At 43.1% G+C, this 27136-nt stretch overlaps 2 protein-coding genes across 3 annotated transcripts in view; one reads left to right on the top strand and one right to left on the bottom strand.

Annotated features, from left to right (window-relative positions):
• ARHGAP6 (Rho GTPase activating protein 6) overlaps positions 1 to 2114 on the top strand; it is an 81090-nt gene extending 78976 nt beyond the window's left edge. Inside the window, exon 12 of the mRNA XM_012656807.1 lies at positions 1400 to 2114. Coding sequence (XP_012512261.1) covers positions 1400 to 2004 — 605 coding nt within the window. The 3' untranslated portion in view covers positions 2005 to 2114. The remainder of the gene's footprint in view (positions 1 to 1399) is intronic.
• Positions 2115 to 13969: 11855 nt separating this feature from the next.
• Positions 13970 to 24651, bottom strand: LOC105820365 (cytochrome c-type heme lyase). 2 transcript variants are annotated; one of them, XM_012656838.1, is made up of 7 exons: positions 24490 to 24651; positions 23847 to 24002; positions 21129 to 21280; positions 18578 to 18726; positions 17349 to 17468; positions 14874 to 14960; positions 13970 to 14239 (listed from the first exon to the last, which is right to left on the bottom strand). In XM_012656838.1, the coding sequence occupies exons 2-7, from the start codon at positions 23956 to 23958 to the stop codon at positions 14041 to 14043; spliced, it is 819 nt and encodes a 272-aa protein (XP_012512292.1). In that variant the 5' UTR covers positions 23959 to 24002; positions 24490 to 24651; the 3' UTR covers positions 13970 to 14040. The 2 variants fall into 2 exon arrangements, with proteins under 2 accessions (XP_012512292.1, XP_012512293.1); XM_012656839.1 differs by having other exon boundaries at positions 24544 to 24651.
• Positions 24652 to 27136: the final 2485 nt, after the last annotated feature.

Raw genomic sequence — 27136 nt, 5'->3', positions numbered from 1 at the left:
GGAGGCCGAGGCGGGCGGATTGTTTGAGCTCAGGAGTTCGAAACCAGCCTGAGCAAGAGCGAGACCCCCGTCTCTACTAAAAACAGAAAGAAATTAATCGGACAACTAAAAATATATAGAAAAAAAATAGCCGGGCATGGTGACGCATGCCTGTGGTCCCAGCTACTCGGGAGGCTGAGGCAGGAGGATCGCTTGAGCCCAGGAGTTTGAGGTTGCTGTGAGCTAGGCTGATGCCATGGCACTCTAGCTGGGGCAACAGAGTGAGACTCTGTCTCAAAAAAAAAAAGATAGAATTTGGGAAATGCTGAAAATAGGGAGGAAAAGGATAAAACTCTCATTAGGCTTTCCACCAAATATGCCAACTTTTGACTGTATTCCACTCCATTTCCTTTGGAAAACTTTTCAAATATTATGATCATTCTGTTTGTGCAACTTTATGTGATTTTCTAACTTCCATTTTCCAGTTATTTTCCAGTGGTTCAGCCTATTACGGGTGCATTTCTCCCTCATGCCCTAGGCCAGGGGGAGTTGTGTGAGGTGCGGAGGGGCGGGGGCGGCTGAGGAGAGGGAGTGCTTTGTTCCACATAGTCACACAGGGGCCCCGGTCCACCTGGCCAGTGGTTCCACTGTCTTCAGAGGCCTCGGAGTCTTCTGTGGTTTCTCCATGCTGGGCTGAGGAGAGCAAGGAGCAGTAGGAAGACGTTTGGTTGGATCTTTTACTACACCAGGCCTAGAAATGGCTCACACCACATCTGTCCTCATTTGTTGGCCACGCCTTGTTTCTGTGGCCCTCCTAACTTAAAGGGAGGCTGAGAAATGCCATCTAGGAAGTGAAAAGGAACGATTGGGTGAACAACAAGCCAGTGTTCCCCACAGTGGTGAGGGGAGAATATACACAGCAGCTGCTGCATTCATGAACACCTGGCATGGAACGGAGTATTTTAGATCCAACGCGTTTATTTCTACAGCTTCCACCGATAGGATAGAAACATGAACACATTATAATTTGTGTCTCCCCTGGATCACCAACTGCATTGAACAAGAAGGGGACACTTCTTTCCCCTTCTGAGTCCCGAAAAGTTTTCACAGCCATGTAAAGGGGACCTTTCCAGAAACATATATTGGCGACAAGGCGATTTCATCTCGTTTGACAGCTCAGCTAACCTGCCAGAGTCTAGGCATATGTGTTTGGAGCCGCCACACGAATTGAGCCAATTATCAAAAAGCATTTGTCATTTCTTTTGCTAGGAAGTTCTTTTGTTTAGGCAGTGTCAGCTAAGAGCACGCTGTGCTTTTTCAGTTTTAGAAAAGGGCAGTGGGGAGGAAAGAGCAGGAGTCTAGTCCCCAGCAGGGGCTCCGCAAACTCATTCCAGTTCACACCTTCCTCTCTGGCTTCCAGGTTCCTATGGAGACATTTTTGAAAGCAGCTCCCTACGACCGGGGCCCTGCTCCCTTTCTCAAGGGAACCTGTCCCCAAATTGGCCTCGGTGGCAGGCGAGCCCCGCAGAGCTGGACAGCGGCACACAGGTCGCAGGAAGGACTCAGGCCGCGGCCCCGGCGGCCCCCGCGTCGCGCGTCTGCAGCACGCCCCCCCTGCGGGTCGCCGAGCCGCACTTGACCCTGAGCAGTGCCCAAGACCTCCCCGAGAGCGAGCCGGACGCTGCCTGGCTGCAAAGCCGGGCCCCTGCTCCGTGCCAGAGACCCCGAGGCAGCGGGAAGGGCGACAAGAGGCCCCCTCCTCCCTACCCGGGCCCGGGCAAGCCCGCCACCGCGTCGCCCCAGCAGCCCCGAGCAGGCGCGGGTCGGGCTGTGGACCCGGGGAGCCAGATGGCCGAGCGGGGACCGCGGAGAAAACTGAGCAGCGCCCACCGCCCGGCCGCCGGCGAGCAGGACGGGCGGAAGCTGGGGGAGGCCGGCTGGCTGGACTGGCAGAGAGAGCGCTGGCAGATCTGGGAGCTGCTGTCCGCGGACAACCCCGACGCCCTGCCCGAGACGTTGGTCTGAGCCGCCCCGCCCGCCCCCGGCGCCGCCTCTTCGTCCTCTTTTCACACTTTCCAGAAGCAACACCAGAGCAACTCAGCTCGCTAGCAGACGCAGAGCGCTCACACCCTCGCCACTGGGAATCAGATTCTATTGCGTAGCCAGCCTTGGGAAAATCCAAAAACACAACCAAAAACGGATGGCAATGTCCAATCTAAAAACCATCCTTTTGGCTCTATATAAGATAAAACCCTTGCTTTGGGATAGCTCACTTGTTGTATTTATGTGTCTTCAGTTTTGACTATTGTATATTCTGTAACAGATTATGTATGATAATCATATATGATATATTCACAGAGAGAAAACAAAAGGAACAATTTTTTTAAATCACTTCACTTGTATTAAGCAATGAGAAATACTAAGCAATGAGATTCTATAGAATGTTCTAGAATGCACAAGCAGGTTTCTGTGCTTTCGCCATAGTTTTTAACTGGGGACAGCCCTTCCTTCAATGCCTAAGGAAAACACTAACAAAAGAAAATAACAGAATATGAGAAGCCATATTTTTATATAAGTAACGAGATACAAAAAGTATATAGTCACTGAATGCTTTTCCAAGTGGAATAAGGGCTAAGGCAGATATTAAATTTGATACATTATGAGATATATTTTTAGAACCTGTTTAAAAGGATTCAGTTAAACAAGAAAAAGGCCGTGCCTAACAAAAAGACTAATTAAGAAGTCCGTCTCATTTTAGGTCAAATTCAACTTTACATAGACCATATATAATATATATTTATAATGTATAATGTTAATGTATTTTGCAAAACTATAAACTGGAATCCAAACTATAAAGTGTTTAAGAATCTATAGAAGAACATGGTTTTTCCCTTTGCCCCATAACCAGTATTAACCAAATCACATGCAATTCTTTATAAATTCAATCACATTTGGGATAAAAACTACAGCTTTGTACTTACATTGTGCCAAAGGCTGAGGAAATGTTTTCTTCGGTAATATTGTGAGTATTGTAAAATGTTCCTACTGTACTTCAGTAACTTTGAAGTTTTTCAACTGCAAAACCATTTTTGACCAGCAGGTGGCGATTTGCTTCAGTATTTTATGAGTTTTTTTCACTTAAGAAGGGAAAGTGTATTATAGAAAAATAACTTTTTTTTATAAAACATTCTACTCTTAATTTTCATGTTGGTGATGAAGTTTCCAGTGGTGTTTCTTAAAGTTCTATCTTGTGCCATGATGAATAAAAAGTTAAGCAAAGGCTTTGTTCCGTGGCTTTAAATCTCATGAATGAACTCATGCCACTTTCCAGACATATACTTCACTGTCCAAAAGTCTAAGTGTAATAAATAATGACAATTCTATGCATATACATATATAGCTAAGAAGCTAGTTAGAAAAATATCAGATGGCTTGGGGACATCAACTCAGTGACATCAAAGCATTTAGAAATTTATAATTATTTGTTGCAAGTAAAGGCTGATTTCCTCAATTGTGGATGAGGAAGTGGTTTTCTATGGGATGAAACTCAAGTTTCTACTCTTTAGACAGGTGTTGCCCAACCCAATCCCTGTAAGTTATATCTGCTCTAGAGGACTTAGATGCCTAATTTGTTTCAGGGCTGAAATAGTAAAGTCTAGAAGTGGCGGGTAATATTTCTCATTTCAGAATCATTGCGATAGCTTCAGACTCTGCTATTGGATCCAGCACTTCCGCTACTGGCTGGGACTGGGGAAGGATTTGCCTGCAGACCTCCAGTTCTTTGTGGCTGCCTGACTCAGCCAAAGGTTGCAAGCAAGATCCAGAGCAAGCACTGCTTGATTGTGGATCACAGGTGGCTTTTCTATGCCACCTACTGTCATTCTACTCCTGCTGACCCTGTGCCTTCTTGGCTTTGAATTTGACTGTGGTCTGAGCAGTTCCTTCCCTTCTTCTTGGACTGGACTGCATGACATAAGGGATCCCCTTCCCACCCGACTCTTGCTGTAATAGTCTTATTTTTTAAAACTTCCAGATCAAATGGCCCTGAGATTGATGTCTATGTCAGAAAAGGTAACAAAAAGTATGTGCACCTATTAATAGATCTAAAACAGGCAGTCCAGAAAACAAGGATGAGAATATCTTCATATATATATAGATAGATAGATAGATATTCACTCTCCCTTTCTGTTTGTAACTTTAAGTCCAGTAGCCATATCTTCAGTTTAGGGAGTGAAAACTTGTTTCTTAGATGCCTTTATCATACTGAAAAGAAGCAATTTTTAAAACACACACATGAGACCCGAAGACCTGAGTGGAAATTGACGTCCTTTCTAACACCTTGTGAATGATATAATACCTGACCAAAAAAACTCAAACTCTTTCAAGTTGAACAATACTCCTTTAACAGAGCCAAGCACGGCGACTCAGGCCTGTAATCCCAGCTGTTTGGAAGGTCGAGGTGGGAAGATCACTTCAGGCCAGGAGTTTGAGACCAGCCTGAGCAACGTGGCAAGACCCCATCTCTATAAAAAATTATCTAGTCATGGTGTCGTGCACCTGTAGTTCCAGCTACTCAGGAGGCTGAGGCAGGAGAATCTCACTTTAGCCCAGGAGTTTGAGGCTGCAGTGAGGTATGATGACGCCACTGCCCGCTAGCCTGAGCAACAGAGGGAGACCCTGTCTCAAAAAAAAAAAGAAAAGAAAAAAATATATATATATACATATAAAAGTTTTTTAACAGGCTATTCAACTCACTCATACCTCCTGAGCAAAGAGATCCTAAAAACAAGAAAGATGCTCCAACGTGACACAGATGTTTCCTTGTCTATGAATACTTGACATTGACATTGACATTGAAACAATATGAATCATTGTTTTTGTGTCACTGGCAAAGGAGCCAGAATGGTAATTGTAGAAATGGCTACATATGAATTAGTCTTGATCCATCTAAGTAGCTATTAACATATGTTTGTTGTGGGTTTTTATAGAAGGAAAAAATCTCTTTTACCAATGGAGTTTGTGCAAATTGAGGAAATTTCTAAATAAACCCAGCTTGCATTTTTTCTTATGCACATTTTAATACACATCTGCTTGGCAGGGAGAAACAGCACTGGGATTAAATATAAAGAGATGCAGAACAAAGTCCAGGCCTGTGGGGTATGTCATTCTGATAAGCAAACTGCGGGAGGTAGATTATACTGAACCGAGAGAAAGGAAATGACTGAAGAAGAGTCACACAGAGATTAAAACAGGACAGCATCTCAACCAGGCAGAATTTTAAAACAGGACTAAATCAGCAGCAAATTTTCTTCAAGAGAAAAAATACAAACCAAAGGAAAATTCCTACAAAGGTTGGAATTCTTCGGCACAGTTAAGGCGACGGATGGTGTTGTGCAGACAGCGGTCTCTGGGGTGTGGACTTCTGATCTGGCATGGTCTTGCCCTCAAATCACCAAGGTGCACACAGCACCAGCTTGGGAGGTTGCAGAGAGGTCAAAATATTCTCTAAGTTCAGTTCAACCAAACTCTGCTCAGCCTAGGGCGAACAACTCATCCCAGTTTGCCGAGGAAGGTCCTAGGTTTAGTAATAAAAATCCTGGGCACAGGCCATGCTATGACCGGGCAGGGTGGGGCAAGGTGGCATGGGGATCCAGAGCACTTAACCTTGGCACCTTTCAAGTAGGGTGGTCAGATAAGATACAAGACACCCAGTTCAATTCAAATGTCAGATAAACAACTGAACATGTATTAGTACTTCCCATGCAATATCTGGGACGTACTTATACTCCAGAATCATTCATTGTCCCAGACATCGCAGGGTGCATACTTACATTAAAAGGGGGTTTGCTGTTTATCTGACATTCAGGTTGAACTGAGCGTGTATTTGCTAAATCTAGCAATCCTAATCTCCAGCCCGAATATCCAACCCAGTCTCCGATGGCCTGCTTGACGTTCTCACTGAATGTCCCACAGTGCCTCAACTGCCCTGAAGGACCAATTGTGCTTCTACTGCTATGCTGAGCCACCTTCTCACCAGCCACCACCATCCTTGAGGGCTCCTCCCATTTCTCACTGGCTACCTAGCCTGGGATGCCGGTCTTGTCACTCCTCTGGTGCACGTCTCCTGTCTGTCCACCGCCACTCTCTCCGTCCGGAGGCTCAGCCCTGCCTTCTTGGACGGCTGCAGCAGCCTTCCCTTTCTGCCCTCCCACCTGGCCTCCATGCTGCCACAGCTCACACTTCCGAAATGCACATCTTGTCAGAGGCATACCACTGTTGAAAAACCACTGATGCCCTCCTCCCCTCTGGTTTACAGGATAAAGTCCACATGACACGGTAACATCAAACACTCTCCACCATCCGGTCTCATCTACCTTCCACCTCTCTTCTCTCCCCAACATGGTACCCCATACTCTGCCCATACACAGAAAACCCCCATTTCCACCTACAGGGCACATTTTGCATTTCCGTTCCAAGGGCCTCGATCATGCTTCCCTACTTTTCCTACTTAATCAATGTTATTTTCCTTGCAAAATTAGCTCAAACTTTCCCTTCCCACAAACATGATGAATCACAGCTTTGCCCACATGGCTGTGTTAACGAGAATCATTGTGATCATGGTTATTGTCTTATGTTTTTATCTGGAGGTTGTTCCTACTCTGTCCTTGAGGGTGGGAAGGGACACTTTTCTTTTCCTCACAACTGGGCAGAGACCTGACACATAGTTGCATTTGATAAATGCTTACCGAAAGTATGTACATGCATATGATTAAGCAGCTTACCATACAGTGGAGGAAAAATACAAGTCCACTGACTTCCCAATAAATGCACAGCTAGCAGTATATCTTCCAAATAAAAAGGTTTTTGAAGAAAGGAGGAGATGGTGTGAGGAGAAGCTGGTGGCAAGCACAGAGGCACGGTCTCTTAACCAGTACTGCCCTGCAAAGATGAGTCACCCCAGCTCTGTGCTGTATGGGACAAAGATGGGTGGCTTGTGATGCATTACCTTTCCATTCTTAAGATTAAAACTTGAATGGTAAATGTGGTAAGTAAATGTATATTTCTGTGCTCCCTGGTTAGTGCTCAATAAATACTAATGATTGAAAAAGCAAGGACATTTCAAGATGTGGGCTTTGGAGAACAGGGTTTGACTCCTGGCTTTACCATTTATTAGCCGGGTGATCTCAGGCAAGTTGCTTTAACCTGCTGACTCTCCATTTTCTCAGAGCAGTCAGAGCATAATAACAGGGTTGTTCTGAGGGTTACGTAAGAAAAATACCTAGAGAAATATTCAACAAATGGCAGTGTAGCTGGTGTCCCAAGTGAGGTGATTTTAGAAACAAAAATTGGGAATATTTGCTGTGAAATGCAGGTAGTATTAGCTAATATTTATTAACGACTTCTGCTCTTGTCTAAATGTTTCATGCACATTAACTGATTTGACAACCCTCATCTTCCAGAAGGCACAATTGACTTACAGTGACATCAAATGAGTTGCCCAAGGCCACACGGCTGGAAGGCAGCAGAAGCAGGATTTGATCACAGGCCATAGGACTGTGCCCCCTGCTGTTTGGAGAATGTGGAGTCAGTGAACAAAGCTCTGTGGTTATTTGCCGGACAGGCCAGCACGCCTCTCCAGCTCAAGTGAGCGGCCACCATGAAAGCATTTTCCTTTTGAGACCACAATTCACATAGAAGCAGCACACAGTATAAGAGGGGTTTTCTGTGACCCAGTCTGGGGGCTATTGTCTTTACTCATTGTTTTCCTGCCCCACTGTCATCACCTACGGAAGTTATGTGAGACATAGTTTCAAAGGAAAAGTTTTCATTATTAAAACAAAACAAAGGTAGAATCGTGCAACAGTCAGAAGTGAGGAGAGCCGGGGGACCCTAAAGAAGAAACGAGGAAGAAGCAAAACTGGGAAAGTGGCATTTGCATTGAAGATTTGCTTTCCCATATCCTGCTTGGAACTTTGACCCATGGCCATGTGAATATGTGGCAATTGTAAATGCATCACAAACATGGAGACGGCGGAAGCACAAAGGACTCAAAGGATGCCAGAGGAAAGCGAAGCTCAGATTGTGCTTCCTGGTCCAGCAGCAGCCCAGCAGCGTCAGCGTCTCCCGGGAGCTCGTTAGGAAGGAGGATTCATGGCCCGCCCCCGGCCTGCAGGATCAGGAACTCTGGGTGAGGGCCCAGCCATCTGTGTTTTAACAAGCCCTCTAGAGGATTCCAATATACAATACACAAAAGCTGGAGAAGCATCTTGCTGGGGAAATGACAAAAGGGAGAGAGATGGAGGGAAAAGGCAGCAAGATCCAAGATGCTGTTCCAATGCAAGGCTTTGCCTGAACAATGTCCATTCATACTTTTTAAAAAATCCAGCTGAAACAGGAAATCATCAAATGATTACATGTTACATTTGAACTGAAAGCACATAAACGTACATCGCTTGCCAATCCTTCAACTTGGAGCCAAAGCTGTTTGCTTCTCTGGGTGTGGTGGGTGTGCAGCGCCTCTTTGTCCTTCTTACGTGAACTGCATCCACAGTTCCAGGGTTCTTACAGCAAATTTAAGAAACTATTGCAAAACAGCAAGCAAAGAATTATTCTGGATTTTTACAATATTTTGCCATCGCTTCTTAGTTTCATGGCAATATTTTTTGTAATTTTCCTTTAAACGTTTTCTAACCATTTCTTAGTATTTATAGACTTGGTTTATGCATTTACATTGCATTATCTTTTGTTTTAGTCAATTAAATTAATTAAGTTACTGGCTCTTGCTAAGCTGACTGCTCGATTAATAGAAGCAGAGTAGGGACCTGTTAGCTGTAGTGATCAGCCAGCATATTCTTTTCTTTTTTTCTTTTTTTTCTTTTTGTAAACAGCTTTATTGAGCTATTAATATAATTACATACAATTCACCCAAAGTGTACTGTTTAATGGTTTCTAGTGTAGTCACAGTGCTACCATCAGTTTTACAATGTTTTCATCACTCCCAAAAGAAACTCCCACACTCATTAGCTGTCACTCCCCAATCCTCCCTCCTGCCTCAGCTTTGGCAACCGCTAATCTACTTTCTGTCTCTATAAATTTGCCTATTCTGGGTCTTTCGTATAAATGGAATCATACAAAATGTAGCCCTTCGTGTCTGGCTTCTTTCACTTAGCACAATGTTTTCAAGGTTCATTCGCGTTATAGCATATATTGGTATTTCATTCCTCTTTATGGCTGAGTAATAGTCCATTGCTTGGATATAGCACAATTTGTTAATCCACTCATTAACTGGCAGATACTTCAGTTGTTTCCAAGCCATCACATTTTATAGAGAGGAAGGAAAGCACTGGTAAACTCAGAATTAGCTTAAGTGTAGGTCTTTCATGAGTGTTGTCTACTGATGTACTTTATGTAAAAACTAGTTTGAAATAGGCTTTCAAACCACATATTTTCCCTTAGCTTAAAGATTCTCAACCTACAACATGACACAGCCCAGTCCATCCTAACGTGAGGCCACATAAAACACATAGACATTTTGATCTGAAAGGAGTCTTTGAGATAATTTGAGGAAAGTGAGATTTACAGACCTAAGGTGACTTGTCCCAAATCCCCCAGCTTAATGCAGGGAATCAGCCCAACAATGAAGCTCTCCAATCCCATCTTCTGCCATTACACTAGGCACCACCTCCAGATTTAAAACCCCAGCCTAAGAAAGAGGCCCCAACGAAGGAAAAAGACCTCAATGAAATGATGACCAAGGATGGGATTTTAAATTAACAGTGAAGGAATCCTCTCGTGGATACTACATTTCCTCCGGACGATTTGTCTGAGCTAATCTAAGTGTGAGGCCCCCCTGGGAATGCATGATGGGAGGGGTAGCAGGAGGCCCAGTGCTAAATTGGCTCAGTTAGATTGAAGAGAAACCTTATTCCTCATGGTAGTGGTAGACAGCCCCCTCCCACTCCACCTCAAATCTTCTGGCCATAAACAAGGATCATAAAGCTCGGACAGCAACTAGGAGCCATCTGAGGCTGATGAAAGGAACCAGCCCCTATAAGGATAAAGTTGAAATTGAACATGGAAGGAAATGGAGTCCAGAGAAGCAGAATTGACCAGGTGCACATCCCATTTCAGCACTTCTGGCTGAGTTTGAGCAGGCATCCAGTTACTTGGAGCCAAAAGCATCATGATAAACCATTGACGGGCCATGGGAATTAGTCACATTGTTATCCCAAATGTAGAAGGAATAGCTAAGTATTTAAATGATTGATGATTCTGCATAGAGCTCCAAAATATAATAGTAACCTTTCATCGTCCTTCATGACTCCACTGGACTATGATCGTGAAGCTTTCTCTCGTCTCACAATTCCTATTATTACACCAGTCAACACTTAACATTTCTGTGGCCCCTATCACATAAGACCTTGGGTATGTAAAAGCATTAATTAGAAGCTAATTATGAGATAGCACCCATGTGTACATGCCTTCTCCCCCGCTAGATATAGGCTCCCCAAGGAGAAGAAACTAGTCTTAGGAACTGTATGTCTGCTCCAGCATCTGGTATGAGTCCACAAAAAACATTGGAATACTTGCTATGTGATACATGAGCCCCAGGTTAAATAGTTGACAGAAAGTGCTGCCAGTTTGTTCTTTAAAGCTGGTGAGTCCGCAAACGTGAAATAGATGCTTTACCACTTATATTGATGGCATGGGATTTTATTTAAGGTACAGTGACTTAACTTCCACTGCAGTAATAAATGTATTATTCCTGTCAGAAGTGGAGAAAGGAATGACTGATACACTTCACTTTAATACACTGTATGCACAAGAAATTATGTAATTTTTAACATGTTACCTTAAGTTACAAGGACTATATGGCTTTTGAAATAATTTTTGGTACTTTTTTATTTGCAGTTAACATACCCTTGTAATATCTGTTTTAAATCTAGATATGTAATAAATTTTCATGGAGGGGGATATCTTTGTGATCCAAAAGACACAATCAATTGTATTTTAGATTAGGAAGCACAAGAGCTTAAATATAATCTTTATTTTTGTCAAGTGGGACTTACATATTAAGCCAAATGTTACCCTGCCATGATTATATTTTTTGAAAGATAAAAGACTGTAACCTGGTTTTTTCCCCCCCTTTAGTGATTTTTTTTATTTATTTTTTTTATTTCAGCATATTATGGGGGTACAGATGTTTAGGTTACATATGTTGCCCTCCCCCCCCAAGTCCGAGTTTCAAATATGTCCATCCTTCTGGTGGTGCACATTGCACTCTTTGTGTATGCATATACCCGTCCCCTCTATTTTCCTCCCCCCTGCCCAACATCCAATAGATGTTATTCTTATATGTGCACTTATGTGTTGATCAGTTAATACCAATTTGATGGTGAGTACATGTAGTGCTTTTCTTTCCCTTTAGTGATTTTAAATTACATGAGCTTGCTTAGAGCAAGCACTCAAATACCTGGTAATCCTTAGAAAGGACCAAAATCAGGAATAGAGCCTGCCATTACTCCTCTAAACAGATCCTTCTTAGGGGGAGTAAGGGCAGAGGATGTACACTGTGTATTAGGTCTCAGCACTTTTCTTTCCCTGTTGTCACAAATCATGAGGTGACAACATTGTCTGAGCATTTCCCACCTGTGGGCTCTGTTCTCAGTGCTTCCAGGCATCATCTCACAGTACCCTCAAAACAACTCTGCTGGGCCAGTTATATTATTCCCATCCTACAGCCAAGAAAGCTGAGGCCCAGAGACGTTAAGATCACACAGCAAGTAAGGGGCAAAGCAAGGATTCCAAGCAAGCTCTCCACCTCCAAGACATGCATTTCTAATCACCACACACAGCCTCAGGCCTGTGGCCACACAAATAACCAATCATACAACTAGGACAGTCACTGCAAAGGTGAGACAGGAAATGTGGCTCGCTTCACCTTCCCTAGGGAGCAATAATTCTGGTAGAGGATAAACCATATTGGTGACTCAGTAAAGAATTTGAAATATATATCCTTACGTATTCAAAAATACTTATGTGAACTCACCCCGAGTATTACCACAATGTGTTCTTCAAATTGGAATTCTAGCATCACCATTTCATTTAGCGACTGCCCTCCATAAGATTGTGAGTTCCTTGCAGGTAGGAGTTATACCTTTTGCAATTGTGTATTTCCAGTATGATGCACAAAATAAACGGACATAAATCTTTCACGACCCTTAGCTAGTGAACTCATAGGAATACTAAATAGTAATATGCAATCCCAGTTTGAACCCCCACCTCGTCTAATAGCCTGATGTACTTCTGAATAGTGCTAGACACAAGACTTAGTTTAAAAACACGAATATCCTAAATGAATCTCAAGTTATACCTGAAATCTATCAGTATTGATCCCTGGACATGATCAAGGGTAAACACAAAGCAGCTCTGAGTATCCAGGAGGCTAGTCTTCTCTGGAAGTGGTGAAAGGATGTATAAATCGGTCGTTCTTGTCATCAAGCTCGCTTGAATTTACTTTCAAGGTTGTTTGTCTCAAGTAATACCTCAGCCCTATAAAAGAGGTAAATCCTGACTACAGCTTAATTTTCAGTTTCCAGCTGCAATGCTTTGTTTCTCATAAGAATGCCTTATCCTACACTCATTCGATAGCACTTAGAACCAAAAAAAAAAAAAAAGCCAATAGCAATTATTTTCCTCTACAGTTTAAAAGTATGTGATTAACAGATAAGAAAATGCTGCCTCAAGTAGGGAGACTATAGCGTTACTTTTGTAAAGATGACGTGTCTGAAGAAATGATCATTATGTGTAAAGTTACTCTAACAAGACTTTGAAAACCTGTTAACGATCAACTTTATTTTAAAATATACAAGTATTTTGAAATGTAAAGATTGCTGGATTTCACACAACAAAGAAATCCATACCAAATCACTCATTCACAGACTGCCAATTCCGTCCACTAAATACTACAGCATTCAGGATAATTAAAGGATTTATTATCAAAAAACAATTTATTTGTAACATGCTGCTATAATGAGAACAACCAGTTTATGGGTTACCACTACAAAGAATTTCAACAGCAAACTTAGAGCTTTCTTAAAACAAAAAAATCTAAAGACAGTGAATTGATTTAAACATTCTACATCTGAGTAAGATACTCTTCTTGTGAATTTTAACACTCAGCCCAATATAATCATGTTTTATAGGGGGACGATACTAGCACCGTGACTTGAGCCAGGCTTTCAAGGTTTGGATTAGGCCGACTGGAGAGAAGGCTCCCTGCAGAAGGAAAGAGATTCAACGTTGGGAGAACTTGTCAAACACCAGGGACAAAGAGACTTATTTGTTGTACATATTAGAACAGGAATTTTAAAAAATATTTTAAAAGTTATGTTCCAAAGCACAGGCATCAAATCATGGTGTAGTTGAAGCTACTTATGACAAGGCCCAGTCCGAAAAATTCATATAAATGAGGAATTGGAGAGCCAGGACAAGCCTTTTGCTGAGTGCCTTTCCAGTGTATACATCTGCCTTATGTTGAGGGTCACTACCATACTGTAGGAGCTTTAGAAATACTGATGACATTTTTTAAAGCCTAACTACCTCTTATTTATAATGAACAGTTTCAGTTAAAATATCTGACGAAGTGAAAGCTCCTGAGCACCACCACTGGCTTTCAGGTTTTATATCTCAAGTATTCCTGAGAAAACAGTGAGAAAAAGAGTGGCTTTCATAACTTTTTAAAAGCTCTTTTTCAGAGGTTGTTCAGACTTTTCTAGATGAAACACACAGACAATACTGCAGTTAAAGGAAAAACTGAGACTGATTCCTACTCAAGCTAAGTGGGAAGAAAACTTAAAATGATCTTCTGTAAACTGCAAGGTTCAATTGCAACGCAAAAGTGAATGGTACATGGTATCCTTTGCTAAGTGAAGGATAAAGTGTGATTACCTACTTGAAGTTCCCATTACATCATAAGTGCAGTTCAGTTTGGGGAAAATAGTTTAACATATCTCTCAGAAAAAAATAGTTTTAATTTTTCCATCTCAAGCAAAACAGTGGTTATGAGGTCCAGCGCCACCAAGCAACCTTCATTCTGTCCCATACTGCCGAAAATGAATCCAAGGCGGGACGGACATCCAGGATGGTGAACTGGTAGTCCTTGTTCACTTCACCGCCGTCATAGTAATCGATCACGTATCTCACTTCTGTCCCACAACGGTTGATGATCCAATCGTGCCTATCGAAAGGCAACTCGTACCTGCAATGAAAACGTGCTAGTGAATGTTAAAATGCTTGTTGTGAGTTTGGTCCTGGTTTAAGCGCTAAGAAAGATACAAAAGAAGCACATGCAAATGCCTGCTCTCAGTCAAACATCTAATTGGGGGTTGGGGGTGAGACTCAGAGAATCACACAGTGTACTGTGCTAAGGGAAGATGGTGCTGAAGAACTGTAACAAGTCCAGATCAGATGACAGCTCATCTGTCTACAGAGGAATGAGGTCAATAGGAAAGAGACCAAGACCACGGAGGTCAGCTGAGATATTGCAGAAATGCAGGTGTGAGCTAAGAATCCGAATTAGGCTAGAAGAGAAGGGGAGGAACACTAAGTGCATAGACCCAAAGAGCTTAATCATGGGACGAGTAAGAGGACAGGTCCAAGAATACAGAAGACAATGCAATTTGACCCTACAATAATCAAATAAAAAGCAAGCTACTTCACCCTAATAAATCTGCCCATGGATGGGCAAACCTCAGGGAGAGGACAAAATCTACAGCTGAATACTGATAAAGTTTTGGGAGATGGCACTGCAGTTCTTAGACTGGTTTTGGTGCCAAGAGAAAGTTGGTCCTGACCTGAGGAATATGAGATAACACTTCTGCACTGACACTCACCCCATCCAGGAACGAATTCTTGCCCTTGGTGAATACTCTTTTGCTTTCCCTCCAAACCGGATCAATGATGGACCACAAGGACACTCCCTAGAAATTCCCAAATAAGTGTTAAAATATTTTCTTTCCTTTGACAAAGACCATGTTCCAGTTTTCCAGTAATATACATTTTTCTGTATGCATTTTGCATAATATTACATTTATAGAGAGAAAAGTAACTTCTAAAGCAATTCTAAGAACAAGTCCTTTTTTGTTAAAAAAATGTTCCTCTTTCCTTTTGGACTGGGTATGTTCCACTCTGTTCTCTTTCTTCCAGACACGTGCACTGTCCCTTTCAGGAGTTAGCAAACAGGGGTTTTCTATTTGGTGCGGGAGGACAGGAGCATTCTGGGGGGGGGGGGGCAGGGGAGCATTCTGGGGGGGGGGGGGCAGGAAAAGAAGCCTCAAGTATTGTGTTTCGTACTTCTCTTTGACATAGAGTAGCTGAGATTTTTTTCAGACAAACCTAAGAAAACAATATGCCCTTCTTTCAATTCAAACCAATGAACAACCTTTATGAAGAAAGAAAAACGATGGATTAATCCCTAGGAATCAATTGTAATTAGTGCTGGATCAGCTGCTTAATAACTACACACAAGCTGAGGGGTGACAAGGTCCTAACTAGCAAACACACACCTTCTGCCTGCAGATCCTTGCTGAGGGCCCTTTAGGGCCAGCTCTCTGTGGGCACAGGGAGTGGCAGTGCCAATAAAGCACTCCATTCCTGCCCTCGTGGAGCTTGAAGTCCATCCACATGCTAGACAGACAGCTGTTTCCCCAACAGAAGGGGTGCCGGTCAAGATAGAGGCCACCCATCTTGTCAACTGCTCCCATTGATAAGACAGGCTTTGGTCTTAATGTATCTCTCTAACTAAGAGGAAGGGAAAAAAAAAGACCTGGACTTGAGGACTTATGAGTTACTTTACTTCTCCTTTTAGGAACTTCTCCTTAGCACCTCTTCTCAAGAGGGTCACATGCAAAGATGCAAACTCGATGCAGCCAAACTTTCTCCTACAGAGTATAGCATGAGTTTTTAAAAGGCCTATTTAATTTTGACAGAACTCTGGAAAATGACTGGAGAGGGAGCTGAAACTGACAAACCAAAATTCTCTTTTCTCTCTCTGCTCCATAATCACACTACAAGTATTTAGCAGGCAGTCTTTCAATCTGAGTCACCGCAGACAATGTGGCTACCCTCATGAGAAAGCTGGGAGGGTGACTCCTGCAGGCCATGGATTACTGAAGGGCAATGCAGATGCAGCATCCTTCCCCCATCACACACACCCATCCCTGGCCCGGAGCCCAGCCAGTGATACCCAGAGAGTGCCACTAATGAACTTCAGAGTGCAAATATTAAAAACAGAACACCTCAAAAAATTATAAAGTGGATTTTAGCCAAGAAATTAATCAATCGCATTTCACAATGAATTTGAAATGTTAACTACCAATTATGATATAATCTGGCTCTTTGTGCAGACATGCGCTACCCTTACACTTCTCAAAGTGGACTCCGCCAACCAGCAGCATCAGCATCACTCTAAAACACGAGCCTGGACCCCACTCCAGACAGATTAAGTCAGACACCTTGGGGATGGGACCCAGCATGCTGGCTTTTAACAAACCTTCCAGGTGATGCTGATGTACACTCAAAACAGACTGAGGTCCCATCACTGTTAACACACATGACTGCATTTACCGGCTCTCCCTGAGAAAAAGGGCCCTGTCTTAAGAGATCACTTTATGTTTAGTCATAATGGAGATTCAATGAATGCTGTTCAGGGAACAGAAATGCCTTTCCTACCTCTCTTGAGGCAGATAACATTTTAGTATCTCTGTTCCCACACGCTCTGCTTTCAACGGATTGTGATACTCCTCCTGCTAAGAGGTGGAGTCTCTGTCCACTCCCCTTGAATCTGAGCAGGCTCCTGATGCTATGGGACTTCCAGGCTAGCCCAGAAAAGGAGATACAGCTTCTGCCTGGGGCTCTTTGGAACTCTAGCTCTTGGAATCCTGCCACCATGTCAGGAAGCCAAAGCAGCCATATTCAGAGACTGTGGGCAGGTGATCTGGCCAACAGCTGGCACCACTGGCCAGATGAGTATCAACAGTGGAGCCTTCAGAGGACTCTATCCCAAGGCTCTGAAGCCATCCTGACCAGTGAGTCTCTGCAGCCAAGGCCCCAGACATCAGGGAACAGAGAAGAGCCATCCCTGCTCTGTCCTTTCCAGTGTGGACCCACCGAATCTACAAGCCTAATAAAATAGTTGCTATTTTTTACATAACTAAGAAGGGGTGGTCTGTCATGCAATAATAGTCTGGGACATGCCTGCTACATAAAATGTTTTATTAGAATAACTAATTACTTGAATAAAACGTTAAAACTCTAAAAAAGTGATATAAGAAAGATGCCGGATTTTTTAAGATCTCAAACATACTTACGCAGCATGGAGGGCTTCCCACTTCAATATCTCCTTCCAAGCCTGCTCATTATTCTGATTGTGAATTCTAATGATATTACACATATCTTTCTGGCTAATATCCTCATCCTTCCACTTCCACCTAAGAAAGAACATTGGTAAAACTTGACAAATGTTACTGATAATGTCATAAAGTTAATCCACATATTCATGATTTATTAAACATTACCCTTTATGAAAAAACTAAGATTGCTCATTTTCTCTGAATTTAACAGATTTAAGACTCATTTTCAAGATTTACTCATGATTGTGAAGTATCACAATAAAAAAATCCAAAGCTACTATATAAGCACTAAAAACAAAGATTAAAATTTCACCTTAATCTGATTTTACTAAGTCACGAAATACCAGACTTACAGAACCATCTATTTTTAAGGTGACACTTCTTCAGTTAGTACCATTAATTAATGATTCTCTAACTTTTTCTAAGCATTTTATATAAGAGTGGTTTTTTTAAAAGCCTGTTACTGGCCATGATGGATAATTTTATGTTTCACCCTGGGCCTCAGGGTACCCAGACATTTGGTCAAACATTTTCTGGGTGCATCTGTGAGGGTGTTTTTGAATGAAATGAACATTTCAACCCATAGACTGAATAAAGCAGATTGCCCTCCCAGCTCCATGTAGGTGAGTCACATTCAATCAGTTGTAGGCCTGAATGAAACAAAAAGGTTGAGCCTTCCACGAGTAAGAGGGAACTCATTCTACATTACAGTTTGAGCTGGGACATTGGTCTTTTTATGCCTTTGGACTTGAACTGAAACATTGGCTCTTCTTGGGTCTTGAGCCTGCTGGCTTTCAGACTGGAACTTATACCATTAGCTCTCCTAGTTCTCAGGCCTTCAGACTTGAGCTAGCACTATACTATTAGCTCTCTTGTGTCCGCAGCTTGCTGGCTGCAGATCTTGGGGCTTGTTAGCTTCCATAATTGTGAGTCGATTTCTTATAATAAATCCCTTCCAGCCCTCCCTGCCATACACACATACATTCTATTGGTTCTGTTTCTCTGGAGAACCCTGACTAAAACACTGGTCTTGCACTTATATTCTGATAGGACTGAAAAATCAGTTGATTATTATAAACTGATCAACTCATAAAAGCTTTCTGTATGTTTGGGGGGTAAAAACCTTTCTAACATTCTTAGATACATTTGACAAGCAAATTTTCATTCTAAACAATATGATCACTCACCCTTTCCTTAACATTGCATTCCAGAACATCTGCTCGGAAGGATAAACCCATTTTTTCTCTGAATCTGCTCTCGGAATAGACGACTCCTCTCTGACAGTAGATAATGCAAATGGCTGATCTGGAGCAGGCATTTGATTAGGTGGTGGCATCTACATAAAATAAGCACATTTGCTTTTTAAATGCTGGCCATATGATATAAAGTCAAAATAAGCAATACAATTAACTACTTCCTGGAAAGCAATGCACCACACACAAAGCACAGGTTACTTATCAAACCAGTGACAGCAAAATTTCAGACTTCTCAGATAATTTGGCTGCTGTTGTTTTTTTTGTTGTTGATGCATAATAAATGTATATTGTTTTGGAGTACATGTGATAATTTAATACATTTATATAATTTGTAAAGATCAAATCAGTGTACTTGGGAAAACTATGGAATATCTCACAAATGTTCATGCCAACCTTGCACAGGGGCCATGTTAACCTTTGCTATATTGTTCCAATTTTAATATATGTGCTGCCAAAGGGAGCACAATTTGGTTACAGAGTGAGAATACTGAAATTGTTTTTCCTTGTTAAGTTCTCATAAATGGTAAATAAACACTGTGGTTAAATTTTTGGTCTCCTCCTCCTTTGAACAAATTTAGAAGTAATGTCACCAAGGAGTAAGAAGTAAAAACTAATACTATGATCTGCAGACATTTCTAAAACCCTTTTTGTGACAAGCTCTTCAAAAATGACTACTCACTCTGAGGAAAAGTCTCATAGAATACATGCACAACGTCACTTTCTTTTTAAACATCCTTGACTTTTAGGTTCCTGAAAGCTAATGCTTTCATTCTTTGGGCTGAATATGTTATAAATGAGTATTTGCATCTCAACGCTGCCAGACCAGAAGGTATGAAGAATCCCTCGTCCCAGACATATGGGTCAGCAATACTATTATTCTAACACCTAGCCCAGGCCAGGGTCTCTCATCCTTGGTGCTATTGACACTGGGGCTAGACAATTTTAGTTACATGGGTCTGTTCTAAGCATTGTAGGATGTTTATCAGGATGACTGCCTAGGGGCCAAAATCATCCCAGGTTAGGAATCACTGGCCTAGAACTTTTTGTATTGAAAGCATGAAGGATTTCCTAGCAGATACACATTAATTAAAAGTCTCAGTCACAACAAGGCCCCTTGTTAGAATCCCAGCAGCAGGAAGGCTGTGTGTGGAAGGCACTGCACTGAGTATTCTACTAGCATCAGCCCCAGTGTGGATCAGAACACAGGTCTGAGTGGACGGGGATTCAGTTTGGGCTCTGTCACTTCTTGGCTGGTGATGTGGGGCAAATTGTTCACTCCCTCATTCTCAGTACCTTTAGCTCTAAAATGGGGACACTAACAATGCTGGCTGCACAGAGTTGTCATAAGGATTAAAGGAGAGCAAGCAGGGTGCTTAGCTTGAATGCTACAAAAGTGATCAAAAGAAAAGTTAGCTGTGATAAATATTCTCATTACACATAACGTTCCTATGGGGTAAGAATCTAGGTCTGTGAATTCCGAAGGGCCCATGTTCTGAACCACTAGGCTATTAGACATAATCTACACCAGTGGTCTCCCGGGGCACTTCTGGCAATGTTGCCTGTCACTGCTTTCATGCCACAGAGAAAGCAGCAGCAGAGCTGAGTAGTGTGATAGGGACCATATGGCCCACAAAACCAAAAATATTTACTGTCTGGCCCTTTACAGAAGCAGTGTGCTGATGACCCCTGGTCCAAACAGGTGAAAGCCTGTGTGGAAGACGATCTTGGTGTAGTGCCTGAAACTTTATTTTCAAAAACAGGCAGTGGGCCATATTTGCCCATTCCTGAGGTGGACACTGCTATTGGATCCCCTACATTCTTTCTTTCTCAGGATAAATATTTCTAGTTCCTTCAAATGTTGCCTGGTTGACTAAAATTTCCACCCTTGATAATCCTGTGGCCCTCTTAAAGTACAGGCCCGAGTCTGTCCATCTCTCTGTTAAAATGTGATTGCAAACATGAGACCATAATCCCCAATGTTGTTTATCACAAAACAGAGTGAAGCCATATCCCTTGTCCTCACTTCTTGACAGCATTAAATTTACTAGCAGTCATGGGACAACCGCCCCAGTGACTCGTGTGCAGGCTAGCATCCAATTGTGCCTGAAGAAGTTCCCCAATCTTGTAATGTGCCTACAAGGTTTTCGCAGACCAAAATCGCCTTTACTAATGCTAGCTACAGTTCTTAGGGAACTTCCCATCTACCACCTAGTAACTCTCTCCCAAAAGAAAATATTCGTTTGGCGTGGCTTACTGCCAGTAAATTTATTCTGGCTCTTCGTAATCACTGTTTTCTTTCCCAGGCACTCCCTGAAACTATACTTAGTGACACATGCTAGATTTTCACTGTGAACAGAATATCAAACTTCTTTGTTTTCAAAGGACAGAAGAATCCATCCTAGCAGTCTACAGTTTTTCTTGGGAGTCTATACAAGCATCTCTGCATACAAAGCTTCAGAAAGAAGGGATGACCATCGATTACCAGATTTGAAGGATCTAGGTTCTCCTTATTGTCAACTGCAGCACCCTTAACGGGACACTCCACATACTCATAAGCGCGTTCCTGGTGGGCAGGCACACAGTATGTTTTGCTCTCACAGGTTCGGTCAGATGGTTCTGCACTCACTGGATAGCCTGAAATAATCAAGTATAAAAATGGTGTCACCACAAAGGCCCTAAAAAGTTGAATTTCTGATCAATGATTACCATATAGGAAAAGCCAGGTTTCTTCTGCTTAAATCTAACTGAGAGTTAAGCTAGCTAATATTCCAAAGTCTTAAAGATGGGTAGAAAGTTCTATAAATTTACTTTCCCTTTGAAAGAGAAACAGGTACCCATTCTCTAATTGTGTCATGCCTCCAGCAAAAATAAACCAAAGAAATCTTAGCTGTTGTAAGAGCATGTATTGTCCACGCCATGGTTTTAGTAACAGGCTAGAAGGTACCTGGTTGCATTAGCAGCTGGGAGTTGTCAGAGGAACCTAAGCAGGGACCAGGCCACATTTCATGGGGTCTCCTTGACTTTCCATTCACTAGTTCCAGACAGCCCAGCCCCAGTCAGGACACAGCTACAGTCTAGACTTTTGTTACTGATGCATTTTCTCAGGTACTAGCAACAAGAGAAGAAAATGAGCAGAGGAAACTTCACAAAAGCTACTGGAGACAAATCTGAATGCCATTCTGCCTATGCTTTGTCCCAAGACTAAAACAAGCCACAGAAAACTACCATTTAGCCAGACACAGTATCTCACACCTGTTGTTCCAGCTACTTGGGAGGCTGAGGCGGGAGGATCCATGGGGCCAGGAGTCCGAGGCTGCGATGAGCTATGATCGTACCTGTAAATAGCCACTGTATTCCAGCTGGGGCAACATAGCAAGACCCCATCTTTAAAAAATAAAATAACTACCACTTGGCCTAGGTGATATTCCCCATCAGAAGACAGTAAGAGGTTCACAAGAAAAGGCAGGCATTAAAGAAAATGTCTCACAACCCATGTAGAATCCAGATGCCTCTGATGAGGGAAGGTCTGAGCCTAATGAGATGGACAATAGTTATTGCCCAAGGATCCACAGTGCTGATCCCAGCAAGTGTGGGGACTGAGAAGAAGCCCAGGAAGATAATTGTTTATCTAATGGAATCCTCCTCTCAGGTATCAGCAGTAACTACAGGAGTACACTGAATGCTGGGTGCCCTACATGACAAAGATGAGCTTCCTTTCACTTTCTTCCTACGCCTCTCCTCCCAGGCCCCCACTTCCTAGTACTCTGTGCCGCTGCTCACTTTAGAGGTGAAGGGAGACTTTGCTATATCTTCCCTCTCTACCATTCAAAACACCAATCGATCCTTTCCAGGTCACTGATCCCAGCTGGGTGTTCAAAAGAAAATACTGTTTAGATTTTTCACATTATATAACTAGTGGCCCCATCAATCTCTTACAATTACCCACACTCTTTACTAATTTAAATAAGTCTGACTGATATCTCTCCAAGAGAGACAGTAAATGAATAAAACCAGAGAAAGAGCTCTATGATCTCCCTGCAGACGCTCAAAACAGGACCACACCTGCTTTGTCTGATCTGTCTCAATTGCTTCCTGTCCAAAGAAACTGTGGGAGAGCACTGGATCTATCCTGTCCAATGTCATAGAATTTTTGCTGGCTTTGCCACTTATTACCTATACCTATGTGACTTGGAGCATATAAATTACTCTGAGCCTTAGTTTCTTTGACTATAAAACAGGAAGAAAACCTACCACACAGGATTACAAAGTCAAGAATGTAAGCTCCATCGGGAAAATAATTTTTGCCTATTTTGCACACTGCTATTCTCTCCATGCAGAAACAAACAAAATCCAGCAGTGCTTGGCACAGAATGAGCAGTGACCTCTTCGAGTGGGTGGGCTGACTGAGGGAATGAATGACTACAACGCAAGTGTTAGTACTCAGTAAGCACACCATGTTACTTCTGCCCCTCACAACTTATTGATTCAAGCCATACTTTAATATGAACATGCACTGATTAAAAATGAAAGACAGCTTTTCCATTTTCACGTTTTTACCTAAAGAATGGACTACAAGTCCATTAGGCAATGGCTTATTTTTACGTAGAAAAATACTACAACGGATATGGGAGCAAAGTTTATTAAGACAGCTAGCCATAATATGCTGAAATAAAAAAAAAGGCCGGTTGGTTTTCCTTCAAGTTTTTTAACCCTTGGCCTTTTTGCCTTTTTTGGGGGGTTGTTTTTTTGGGGGGTTGGGGGGGCATTCGGTGCACTGTAGGATGCTTAGCAGCATCCCTGGCCTCTACCCACTAGATGCCAGTAGCTCCCTTTCCTCTCAGTTGTGACAACCAAAAATGTCTCCAGACATTGGCCAATGTCCCCTAAGGGGTGGGGGGAATGCCCCTCCAGTTGAGAACTGTTGATGTAGGCACAAGGAAACTTTGGGGAGATGGGGCTCATTTATAGAGTAATCACTATGTTCTCATGCATTATCTCAACTAATCATCATACTAGCCCTGTGAAATATTATTATATCCTCATCTTACAGATGATGGACTGAGACTTAGAGAGGACCAGACCCAGGGGGCCTCACTGCCATGCCTATGAGCCTCACCAACACACTATACTTCTGCCTCTTCCTTAAAAACCTTTTGGGAATTATCTTGTGTTTTTATTTCCTAGACAAAGGGTTGATTACCTTTCATTTTTCCTTCATGCATTGGGCATCCTGAAGGTGAGGATGCTGTCTGATGATTTGAAGCAGTTGAGGTCTGAACTGTAATAGCAGGAGTAGATGCAGACAAACCCATGGCTGGAATCACAGTATTGACTCCAAATAGTTCTAAATTTCCACCTGCCAAAGCAGAGAGACAGATTAATGCTGATGCCTGGACTCAGACTACTCCCTTGTTATTCTTAATCTGGCCAATGCTCCTTCTTCCTCTTTGTCATCCCATGGGCAACTACCCGGCAGGTTACCCACTCTGAGGGACAGCTTTTATATATTGCTCCCTTTGGGAAATACTGTGAAATCTACGTCGACCTGTGGGGGCACGTTTCTAAGGGAGTGGGGATTTGGGGGTTGAGGTGAGGCGGCCTGAGAAACCATGTCACGGCAAGGGGGTTCCTGGGGGAAGGGTCGTAGGCATGGCGATCGGCTTGGGGAGAGGAGGCCCACTGACCCCAGACTTGACCCCCGTCCCTCGGGTCTTAACGAGGGGCTGGGAGTTTCGGGGAGAGGTGTGGCAAAGAAATGGGGACTCGAGGAAGAAAGAAAAGGACAGTAGAGGTCGAGGCGCTGCCAAAGTCTTCCCCACACCGTCCCTTCGAGTTCCACTTACTCCCGCCCGCGGTTCTCAGACCAATCTCGCCGCAGCCAGCCCGTCCTTCCACACCTGATTCCTCCCGCGGGCTGCTCCGGGCGGCCGGCCCCGCGCCTCTAACTGCCAACCCGAAGCCAGGGCGGCAGCTACTTCCAGCCGCCGCCGCCTTCCTCGCGCTGGGTCACCGCTATGCCGCGGTCACCGTCGGCGTTCGCACGCGCCGTTACTTCCTTTTCTGAAGGCGGGACTTCCGGGCTCGCGGAAGGACGGCGTGCGCTGAAGATGAGCGTTTCGTTTTCCCGTCAATCACGGAGAGTGGGTACCGCCCCCTCCGCGCCTCAGCCCTTAGCGGTGAGGGCTGGCTCTCTGGCCCCGCCCCTCTGGGCGGGCGCCCTTTTCAAAACCGAGCTGGCAGGAGCGTTGTCTGGTCCGCAGGCTTCCTTAGGGTAAAGCTCTCTGCTACAAATGCTTTAAGCGGCAGCGGAGGGGCGGGGGAGGCGCTATGGAGGAGTTTTAAAATCTCTGTTTTTTTTAAGTGTTATCCTGTCGGTTTTAATTATAGCAGTGATTCAAGAAATATTAGTAGGTGTCCAGAGCTGTGGCTGACTGTGGAGATTCAAAAATGAGAAAGACAGGGTTTTGGCTGCCCAGGCCTCCTTAACTGGGTTCGTGGATTTGAATATCTGTATTTTCTTTTACCGCCAACGGAAATTGAACCTTTTCTTCTGTCAGGAATGTAGTCAACAAATCCTAGTAGTGTTAGCGATATGTGGCACTAATAGAAATTGTTGCGGTGTGAAGTCTATACGCGGGGGGGAGAAAAAATTCTCAGACGGTGACTAGGATATACAAAAGTAAAAGTTTATTTATTTTCCTGAGAAGGAAAGAAAGAGAGAGAGAGAGGGCCCATGACACACAGAGGGAAGAAAGAAATGTCGGGCCGTGAGGAAAGTTGCTTGGTCCTTTAAAAGGACACCTCATTTCCCTGCCTCATGCTGTTCTCTGTTCTTTCCCACAATTTTGCACGTCTCTCACCATTCTATATTTTCTCCCATAATCCTCTGGTTCTTCTACACATCCCGTATATTTTCCAGCATTCTCCATTCTCTCTCACAGTTTTCTGCTCTCTCACAATACTCAATCCTCTTTCACAATTCCCTGTGTCTCTCACAATTTTTTATTCTCTCTCACAATTCTCCATTCTTTCACAGTGCCGTTCTCTTTCACAATTCCCTAGTCTCTCCTCCAGTTTCACATTCCCTCTCAAAATTCTCCGTTCTCTCATGATACTTCATTTTCTCCCACAATTCTCCCTTTTCCCATTATTCTCCTTTCTCTCCCACAATTCCTCATCTCACCTACCATTTTTTATTCTCTACCAGAATTCTCAGTTCCCTTTCACAATTTCTTAGAAGACCCAAGCTTGGCCCTGCAACTCCACAGTTTCCCATGATCAGGCCCAGAGGAAAGGTTGTTCATGCCCAAGTCAGAGCACCAGAAGAGGGCGTGGCCTGGCGTGAGGGCATGACAGGGGTAGGGTCTCGGCAGGAGAGCACAGCTGGCTCTGCATGGAGGTGTGGGAGTGGCCAAGGAGGAAAGCGGTCCCGGTGGAGAAGCATGGCCCAGATGAGTGGTGTGTGGTCAGGTGGAAGGTGCGTAGTGGGAGGGTTCATGGTTATAATGGAGTGCAGGTGTTGCAAAGGGTGTGGCTAAAGGGGGAGCATAAAGGACCAATTCCTTGTCTTTCCCACAATTCGCTGTTTTTTTCATACAATTCTCTATTATCGTACTCGACAAAAAAATTGTAATTTTGGACTTAAATATGTATTTCTCTTACCTACATACAGGTTTTCTGAAGTTAGAAAATAGATCGTACTCAGCTTTTTATTCCCTGTATCAGTGCTACTCAAAACGTGTTCTGCCAGTGGGGCCAGTTCACACCCTGTTACCATTCTACTGTGGGATGAGGAGCTTTCACCAGAAAGTAAAGCAGAGCATTGCTTCCTTCACCAAGAAAGCTTTGCTATGAAAAAAACCTCATCTCATAAAATTGCGCTTAGTGGCATAGCAGATTTACATTCTAGTATAAGCCTCTTATCTCAGCCTGGGCAAGTAACTAGCAGTTGTTGGACTGACACTTGAGTAGCACTGCCTTATCATTACAGTCTAGTTTCTGTTGTATAAATGAGCACTCACTGAAGCAGTCAGTAAGCAGGTACTAACCGGATAACAGATCAATGAATCTTTTTTTTTCAGAATCAATGAATCTTGAACAACATCACTCAATCAACAGTATTTATGGAGCATCTGTGATGTGCCAGGTACTGTGATAAGTGCTGAGAATACAAACGTGCTGTAAAAAGTTCCTGCTCTTAGATTTATGTTCTAGTAAATGAATAGATCAACTGACAAACAATCCCATACACAAACAGATAAATAATTTCAGATCATGAGAAATACCACCAACTAAATGAAACAGGCAATGTGACAGAGATTGAGGAGTAGGGGGGCTATCCAAAGTGTAATCCAGGGAGCAACAGGTTTGTATTCTTGGGAGCTCATTAGAAATGCAGAATTTCAGGTCCCACCCCAGAACCACTGAGTCAAAGTCTGTCTTGTAACATGATCCCCAGATGATCAGTGTGCACAGTATAGATCAAGAGCT

The sequence above is a fragment of the Propithecus coquereli genome, unplaced genomic scaffold, assembly GCF_000956105.1.
Source record: "Propithecus coquereli isolate 6110/MARCELLA unplaced genomic scaffold, Pcoq_1.0 Scaffold52, whole genome shotgun sequence".
Taxonomy (NCBI): domain Eukaryota; kingdom Metazoa; phylum Chordata; class Mammalia; order Primates; family Indriidae; genus Propithecus; species Propithecus coquereli.
The sequence above is the reverse complement of the archived record's forward strand: the minus strand, read 5'-3'. Positions and strand labels throughout refer to the sequence as shown.

Coding starts and splice junctions, on each gene's coding strand:
- LOC105820365 (XM_012656838.1), bottom strand. CDS start 23,958: ATGGGTTTGTCTGCATCTACTCCTGCTATTACAGTTCAGACCTCAACT. Junction 18,727..21,128: donor ACCTAGATCCTTCAAATCTG/GTAATCGATGGT, acceptor TATTTTATGTAG/ATGCCACCACCTAATCAAAT. Junction 14,961..17,348: donor TGGGAAGCCCTCCATGCTGC/GTAAGTATGTTT, acceptor GGGAATTTCTAG/GGAGTGTCCTTGTGGTCCAT.